General features: G+C 36.1%; 1 protein-coding gene across 1 annotated transcript; it reads right to left on the minus strand.

The window, feature by feature from the left end:
• Nucleotides 1–1,479: 1,479 nt before the first annotated feature.
• On the minus strand, nucleotides 1,480–3,989 carry wu:fa26c03. Its single transcript, NM_001105115.2, has 8 exons — nucleotides 3,962–3,989; nucleotides 3,623–3,758; nucleotides 3,380–3,502; nucleotides 2,902–3,054; nucleotides 2,490–2,714; nucleotides 2,135–2,303; nucleotides 1,903–2,020; nucleotides 1,480–1,817 (listed from the first exon to the last, which is right to left on the minus strand). Exons 2-8 carry the CDS (start codon nucleotides 3,743–3,745, stop codon nucleotides 1,718–1,720), a joined length of 1,011 nt encoding a protein of 336 aa, NP_001098585.1. The 5' UTR covers nucleotides 3,746–3,758; nucleotides 3,962–3,989; the 3' UTR covers nucleotides 1,480–1,717.
• Between the last annotated feature and the right edge of the window lie 5,130 nt (nucleotides 3,990–9,119).

Consider the following 9,119-nt stretch of genomic DNA (forward strand, 5'->3'; position numbering starts at 1 on the left):
TTGCTTCATTTATTGACTGTTATTGTTCCTTATGAATTTCTGTTATAGTTTGTGACTTTATTCCGGCTGTTGTTTTGCATTTCTTTTTTTGTCTGAGGATCGTGAAAGGGACGCCCTCTGCTGGGAATATGTTGTGCCAGCACTGTTTACAGTTAAAGACTACCAAAATACTTTTTGTTCTGTTTTTTTTTTCCCTCCTCCTGACTTATTTAGAATTTTAATCACTTGTATTTCGCATGTTGTTTATACACAGACTTTTTTGATCTAAAATAAAACTGTTAAATTATGACCCTGAGCATGTCTTGGCATTTTAATAAAGGTGCTTAATCATAATGATTTAGGGAAAATTCTTTTAAATAACATTGTTTCTCTTGAACTTTAAGTGCAGTCACTTTATTGATGGTGTTTGATCATAATAATCTAGGAAAAGTCTGTAAAATAACAGTATTTCTTTGTAAACATTAATGAAAATATCTGTGAAATATGAGTTATTTTTTGCACTTTCTTTAAAAAAAAGAAATTTTACCATAATTTTATGGGTTTTGTTTGGCAGTTAGAGCTACCAGTCATTTGACCTTTTTTATGATTATTATTATTTTATTTTTTTTACAGAGCAAGTAATTGCAATTTATTAGTTTTTTTTTTTTACGTAATTTTAAATATACTTAAAAAAACAGGACAACACGTTATAATAATATGGCAATTTTATTGTAAAAAAAACAGACAAATTGCTGTAATTTGTCATTACTTATATAGTACATAAAATAACAGTCAAGCTGTTAATTTACAGATATTGTTTGTAATTTTTACTTTTGTATAAATACTGTATAACTAATACTGTAATTTCCCATTATAAAAAAAACAAGAATGTCAGTAATTTCTTTAATGATAAAGTCCCTAAAATGAAAGTTAAACTGTTAATTCAGAGAGATTGTCATTTTACTAAGTTTTGAATATAATTTGAAATGACAAAAATTTACTGTAAAAAAATTAGAGATATTTTCTGTAAAATTAGGTGTTGTTTTTTTTTTTTTTTTTTTTTTTACACAGTGTAATGCATTATTAACAACCAAATTCATGTTTGGTTAAATTATTTAATGCACCATGAGTTATCTATTACTAATGAAAAACTGTATTTTTATTAACTAACAAGCAAATACTTACTGTTACCATTAATGCATATCAAAACCATATTGTTGAATGCTGAGATTTGTACCTTTAATTAGATTTTTTTTTTTTTTTTTTTTTTGGTAATTTGATCCGGTTATAGAGATATTTTACATAATCTAAATAGCTTATTAGATTTTGTGTGGTAATTTGATCCAGTTATACAGAATTGTATTACATAATCAGAATAGCTTAGTCTTAATCTGCTCCATTTAATTCAACACAGGTCTAATGTAAGAAACACTTTTAAAAGCATTTAATATTTATGGCATTCCTACATGAAGTGCAAATAAATACAGTACAGACTTGAGATTGCCATGCCAGAAAATTTTATATTTTTCCATTTGCAGGTCAAATAGATCCAGTACAGAATTCTCATTCTTGCATAAACAAGAATATATGAAACACAAGAAAAATGGAATTTCCTAAAATACTACTATCATAGCACTAACAGCAGAACAATTTGATAAAATTGAAGAAATAAAAACACATTAAAATAGAGAAACCATAAACGTGTCTTTTTCAGAATGCAGAGAAGGCTCCAGTGGCCTTACATTAGGGGATAGCTGGCCGATGTTGCAACGCCACAGTGATTGTTTTTGTCTTTTGCCATGTAGATGTAGCCTTTGTCACCCCATTTGTCAGACCAGCTAAAAAAAGTTGAAAGAAATAATAAAACATGAAAACATGCAATCAAGCTTGTGCCCTCAAAACTAAAGATTGTTGGCATCATACCTGTTCTTCACAATCCAGTATCTATTCCCAGCAACATCAGCACCCTGATAACCATAGCCAACCACCAAGACTGCATGATCAAGTCGACTACTGCTACATGCTCTCTCATAATAGATGCCTAAAGATCAGAATATTAGAAAGGAGTTAAGGCAGAGTAAGTTCAGTAATAAGTTTGTAATAATTTTAGCAAATATTGAATTAAAACTAGAGTTGAGGGATATCAGACACCTACCAGACTGATAGAACTGTAGGGATTGATGTGATGCGTCAATAGCAACAGATACAGGACCCACAGCAGCAACAGCATTCATTAGGGCAAGCTCATTACCTCTGGGGATGTCCACGAATCCGGTGATTTTAGCGACATTAAAACGGGGGTCATACCGGCATGGCAGATCATCCTGCGAGCACAAAGTTAAAATAAGAAAAACATGGTACATTGAAGTCTTAAAATACTTAATGACCTTCATTCAAAGAGATTAAAAAACTAAAATGACATTTTTCCACAATCTGCAAATACAGCAGTTTAATCCCATGTCTTCAAAAGAGTTTTCCTTGCTTAGAAACTGTCACAATATGATTCTTACCCTTGCAAGATAAGGGTATGACTGCTCAGAATCCAGCCCCTTGTTTTCTTTAACATACTGAAAGGCCTGGTCCATGAGGCCTCCATTACACCCTTGATTGCCCTGTGGTCTGGAACAGTCCACCAAGTTTTGCTCACTCATAGAAATCAGCTTTCCAGTTTTACGGAAGAGCTGACCTTCCAAGGCACCCGTTGAACTGAAAGACCAGCAAGATCCACATTGTTTCTAAAACCACAAAACAGAAGAGTCACAAAACAGTAAAGCTACAGATACACATACTGACATTTAATAGCCATTTATATGTTAAACTGGGTTCACCAGATCAACTGTAAATAGATCAATTGTAATAGATGCAACTATAGGTCCTAATTTAGCATAAAACATTTGCAGTTTTCAGTGACTTTAAACTCACCTGGTCTTTGACAGGAGTAACAAAGCCCCTCTGTCTCCAGTCAACCTGTTGTGGGGCTGCAAAAAAGCTGGGTTCCATGAACAACGGGCCCTGTGACGTCCGGTTGGGGTCATGCTTATAACCATTCATTGCCTGTCTGAACTCCTCATTTGTCTAAAAAATAGATAGTAAGAAAAAAAAAAAAAAAACAGTCTTACAAATAGTACTTTAAAAGGTATCGATAGCACCTCAAATTGAGAGTTAAAGTAATTTTGCAGAAAATTCATTAAAGCACACAGGGCTTAAATCTCTAATCTAGGATGTTGTTGACTGTAATTGAATCATTTAATAAACACAACAACATTCTGATCTGGTTTCACACTTATGAATCTTGCATTTTGATTGTTTTTTTTCTCTTTTTTTGAAAATTTGGATTGTATAAAGCAATATAGATAGAGAAATAAATGACTGTAATTGACTGTAATACTAAACTGCTCACCATGTCACCAAATTGATTCATTCCCATTTTAAAGGTGTGATTTCCATAGGAATACTCAAAGTTGTGTTGCTCAATTTTTCTCAAGTTCTCCTCCCAAATCATTCTCCTCCCGACCTCTACGTCCTGGAGTAGAAAGTAGATACAGTAGCAGCTATTGCAAAGCACCAGTTCAACATAAACACATGCACTGTATCATTCATTCATGTTAAGCTGATACATGGCTACAGACTACAGTCTTCCCACCTCATGATAGCTTTTTCCATGCTGGCTCTTCCAGGAGTTCCAGTGGTCGTCTAACTGGATGTCTATAGATGAAGCAGCAAACACTGCACTTATGCACAGCGTGACGAGCAAAGCAAACATCATACTGCCTGGAGGACTAAAAAAAAAAAAAAAACAATAACATTAAAAAAAATTAACTTAAAGCAATTTAAAGAAAATTTAAAAAAATTAACAAAACACTTTAAACAGGCAACAGCACAAGCAGTTCACTTTACTGTGAGTTGAGCTAAATGTCACATTAATATAATACAAGCAATGTCTCCTATGAAGGAAGGAAAAAAAAGAAAGATTTACACTTACCTTTCACAAGCAAACCAAGTTTTGTTTGTAATTGCTTACAATTGAGTGTGTTTTATAGCCTGTCCGAACATAGAGGCGGTCTCTCATTGACTGACATTGATGATGAAACTAGTCAATTTACAGCCAATCAGGTGCAGCAAACACTTCATCTTGTGATGTGATCCAGCATCACAAGATGAAGTATTCATCAATAGACTATGGTGATTCTTTATATTATTAGTAGACTGTAACAAGATTAAGGCAATCAGAAATGTTTTGTTATTTCCACAGTTTATAAAATCAACATTTACCATACACAAGTGGAAAGCTTACTAGAATATGTTACACTTGATTTGGGGATGTAGAGATTTTTTTAGGTTTGTTTTAATCATTGTTTGTGTTTGTCACATAAGGGTGTGTTTGACCAATCCCACATGCTTAGACAGAAAATAATCCAAGAGAAAACACAGAGTCCATTTAGAAAACTAAGCATTTTTAAATAGCATCAGGGGCTAATTACTTTTATTCTAATTACTAAATATTATTAATAATTTAGAATGACTGAAATTAGCCGACACAATACTTCCAGTTTTAATGTGTCCCATATATATATATATATATATATATATATATATATATATATATATATATATATATATATATATATATATATATATATATATATATTCTTTTCTGGCTGCAGGAGAGAGAACGTCTTTGCACATTTAAGAATGTGTATGTTTGCCCTACAGTGATAATTGTTTAATTATCGTTTTATCTGTTATTAATCTTGTTTAAACATAAAGCAGTAAATAAATAAAAGTAGCAAGCTGGTTACTTACTCAAAAAACATTTTAAAGCAAAACCAGACATAAACACAAAACACGAAATAATTAAATGTTATCATTATACTTTCAGGCTAATAAAATGAGTGTTAAAGGCCAGGTTATAGTTGGTGTTAAGTTGCAGAACTTCCCTAAGTGCACATAAAATTAATAAACTCGCATTTCAGATTATTTTCCCTGAGCAGTTTAACATCCTCATGAACATTTTAAGCATTGCATAATCTTTTCTGACATTAAAGTTTATTTTTTAAGTATTATCATCATCTCAAATAAAGAAAACTCATTTTGAAAGCTCAGTTGCCTGTAATTGTTTACTGCATATTTAAATGTGTTTTAAAGCAGTAGTCCCCAACCTTTTTCTAACTGCGGACCGGTCAACGCTTGACAATTTTACTGCGGACCGGGTTTGAAATAATAATAATAGTTATAATAATAATAATAAACGTGAATCCACTGAGTACTCATATGGAACTTTATTAGCACATTGCTCCAACATTACAATGCTATTATAACATTAGGAAGTAATAACTTTATTAACACTTTGCTCCAACAATATAACATATTATAACATCAAAAACTGTCCGTAACGCCAAATCAATGGGAGCCCTGAGCTTGTTTCTTTGCACCGAGATGGTCCCATCTAGAGGTAATGGCAGAAGGAAGATTGCCGGAAAGAGCGCGTGCACATCTAGAACGTGCTGACTAAAGACGTCTGCTTTAGCCAATCAGAACAGTCAGACGCATTCACGTCCGCGCGGATTATGAGAATAAAAGCCTTTGAATATTTTTCCAGACACATTCAGCTGCTAGAAATTAGCCAGATAACGTTTATATGTTCATCTTAATGCCAACCGTGTAAATAATTATCGATAAGATGCTTATGATAAGCCATTGTTTGTTTACCTTTAAGCTTTGCTTGTGCCCTTGAAACAGCCTGTGAGCACCAGTACACACACACATACAGTATGTACATCTCAACATGCGAAAGTGTTCCTCTATATGTTTTCATTGAAGTTGTTCACAATACTGATCCATTCACAGAGTTTGTGATGAAGTCAAATGTTGAAAAATACAAGCGCAGGCATTTAGAGGTCATGTCTGGTTAATGATGTCAGAATTACAGGTATTTTGGAATGGATGTGTGATTGCAATTTTTTCGGAAAAATTACGTAACGTCCTCGCCTGTGTGAACAGCCTTTTTTGAATTTACCGGTAAAGTCATTACGGAAATGTTCCATATATTTACCTGTATCACTGTGTGAAAGGGGCTATTGACACCCGAAGTGTGTTGCTTATATCCAGTCTACTCCTTTGACTTGTTTTGGTGGCTGTAACTGCAGAAAACCCCGCTTCACACAGATAGGATGTTGGAAATGGCAACAGGGTTTTCAGCACTGTGTTAGCGATCTCTGGGTATTCTGCCATGACTTTAATCCACCGGCAGAGTTGTTGTCTCGAAAACTGTTTTAAGGCCGCTGTCATTTGCGATCTCCAGCAGTTGGTCTTCTTCTTGCAAGGACATGTTGGATTCAGCTGGTTTGTTGACAAATGGGTCACGTATCAATTTCTTGGCCGTTTGTGGTTCCTTTGAGGTTGGGAAGGTGCGCTCAAACTCCTTTTACAGCAAAGACTGGAGATCGTGCACCAGCTTGGTGAGTGAAGGCGCAGGCTCAGTATCACACAAAATCCTCGCAAATGTTTGAAACATGTCCATTATGCCTCTGTTCATGCGCCATCCCCACAAATCCAGTTTGGCTTTAAATGTTTTAAAACAAGTGTTTTCCCACCACTGTTAGAATGCATATGCATTTCTGTTGCAGTTTAAGAATGTTAAGATATTTAAATTAAATTAGATGGTGCATCAACATAAAAGTTTTTTTTTTCTGATATTCTAAATAGGGATGTAACGGTATCAGAATTTCACGGTACGGTAATACCTCGGTATGAATGTCACGGTACGGTATTTATTGAATCATTTACAGGAAAAAACAAAACTTATGAAAATACTCCAAAAGTGCCAAAAGTGTCAATGACATACAAATTAGCCATCTATCTGTAAGCTTTGAAACAGGAACTTCAATTTTAACAACAAAAAAATATTAAACCATGTAAAAAAATTAAGTTTCAATTTAGTAGTGTTGAAAACTCATCACATTTAACATTTAATCACTCACTTAGACAGAGATGGGTTTAAAGGAAAATTATCATATAAATATAATCTGGTAAAAGCTGGTATCTCTGGGTATTTACAATGTCCCCTGCAACAGAAAAAAAAACCTCTCATTTGGAACTGAGGTTTCTGGGACAAGAGAGATATGACTTGGCCCAGGTTGACAGCAGTGGGTAACGTTGTGCATTGTCTTTCCCCCACTTGAGAAGACAAACCATGAGTGAGATAGAGATCTCATGTCTGCATCAATCTGAACAGTGTGCTGTGTTTCTGCAGTCCCCATGACTGATTATTAGTCCTATTCCCCAACTTGCAGGCACGTGCACACACAGTGCTCAACCTGTGCAGTGCACATGCCCTTTTTAGTCTTGGATAGAAAGTTCCCTTCCAAAATGATCAAAAGTGCCCCCGCGACGCGACATACCCTCCGTCCCCGCTTTACAGTAAGTTACGCGCGCGACAACACAGCTGATAAGAACTCGCGCGACAACACCACTATTCACTACGCGCGCGACAACACAGCTGATAAGAACTCGCGCGACAACACCACTATTCAGTACGCGCGGTGACAACACCCGCTTTAGGGTTTTCCAGCTCTTTTTGATCCCCGCTTCTAGCAGCACACTCCATTTCCGCATTACTGGATCTGTAGCGACAACAGACCGCAAGGGATTATGGCCAAGCCTGGGCTGATGGGAATTGTAGTTTCCGGTACCTCCCGTTCGCTTCATTCGCCTGAGCAAATTTTCTCAGAAGACCTATAGTTTTACCGAGTCATGCGACTACGGTATTATCGAAAAAAAATAATATTGCGGTATGACGGTATTTACAATACCGTTACATCCCTAATGCTAAACTATACTCTCGGCACCTATTGATTCAGTACAGGACCACTGACACCCACATCTCAAAGGACACACATCCCAGGAGACTCATCACACCCTCCATCACCCAACACAAATGCTGTTCGAGAAATGCGGAGGTTTTCTTTAAATTTTTTTTTGCAGTATCAAACTCCATTAAAACAACTGTTTCCCACCAGTCCTTACTTCACACTCATCCCTCAAAGTTTGTCGTGAGAGAATTAAGGAAATGTGCCTGAATGAAAGTGAAACTGCTGAACTGCAGATGAAGTCTAAAACCTAAAAATGAAACCGTCAAAATTACATGAAACTCTGGAGCATACTTTTTTTATTGTCACACTCGGGTCGTTCCTGCTGCTCCAATCACAACTCTCCCTCACCATCCACCTCTCACCACACCCGTGAACAATCACTAGAATACAAATTACCCGCACCTGCAATCATCACACACTACATTTAATCACCTCCTTCACTCATTCACTGGCTGGAATCAAAGTTTGATGGTTCACCTCATCTACTCTCCCTCTTCTTTTCGTCTTCTTCTGTGGATGTCCCTCTTTGCCTATAGATGCACATACAGTTGTTTAAGGTAAATGACTAAGCTTAACTGGTGTTTGACTTAAGATCTGATGCTTACCATAACTGTGTGTGAGATCGCTCTCTCTCTGACACACCACATACCTGCTTCATCTCTCTGCATCTGCTGCATAGTTCTAATAAATACCCATAAATGTATAACCATCTTTGTCTTCTTTGTGTGACTGTGACAGTATACCAGACTGAAGAAAAACTATAGACAGCTAATGGAGACTAGCGCCATGCTAACCAGAAGCTGTTCACATCCATCCGCTGGGACAGTACATTCCATGTGACAAACGCTACCTTCCGCTCCCATGAGTGCCAATATCATTCCTGTGGTCATCACAAGAATGCCCCCATGCTTGCCCCATGAGCTACTCAGGCGATCCGATTTCTCTTACAATACTCTCTATATTGAGGCTAATGCTCACCAGTTTCCAAATGAGATTTCAAAAGTAATTTTTATGCTTTCTCTTCTTACAGGATGAGCTCTACAATGGGTGGATGCTCTTTAGAATGCCAGCACTCCTGTGATGGCCACCTACCAATCCTTTATCAATCACTTCAAAGAGCTGTCGGCTGTTCCACTCACTCCCCTCTTTGTACGACGAATTAATAACTCTATGGCAAGGCAACTAAACCATTAATGACTACACTCCTCATTTTTCTTATACTTCCCTCCTCCATATCTCATGTATCTGATATACAAGCTCAATTAATTG

Source organism: Danio rerio, chromosome 12 (genome assembly GCF_049306965.1).
Source record: "Danio rerio strain Tuebingen ecotype United States chromosome 12, GRCz12tu, whole genome shotgun sequence".
Taxonomy (NCBI): Eukaryota; Metazoa; Chordata; class Actinopteri; order Cypriniformes; family Danionidae; genus Danio; species Danio rerio.

Excerpts from the sequence above, each read along its gene's own strand:
- wu:fa26c03 (NM_001105115.2), bottom strand. The coding sequence starts at position 3,745 with ATGATGTTTGCTTTGCTCGTCACGCTGTGCATAAGTGCAGTGTTTGCT. Across the intron at positions 2,304-2,489 it reads CATACCCTTATCTTGCAAGG|GATGATCTGCCATGCCGGTA; the intron begins GTAAGAATCATA and ends TTGTGCTCGCAG. Across the intron at positions 2,021-2,134 it reads CCTACAGTTCTATCAGTCTG|GCATCTATTATGAGAGAGCA; the intron begins GTAGGTGTCTGA and ends TCTGATCTTTAG.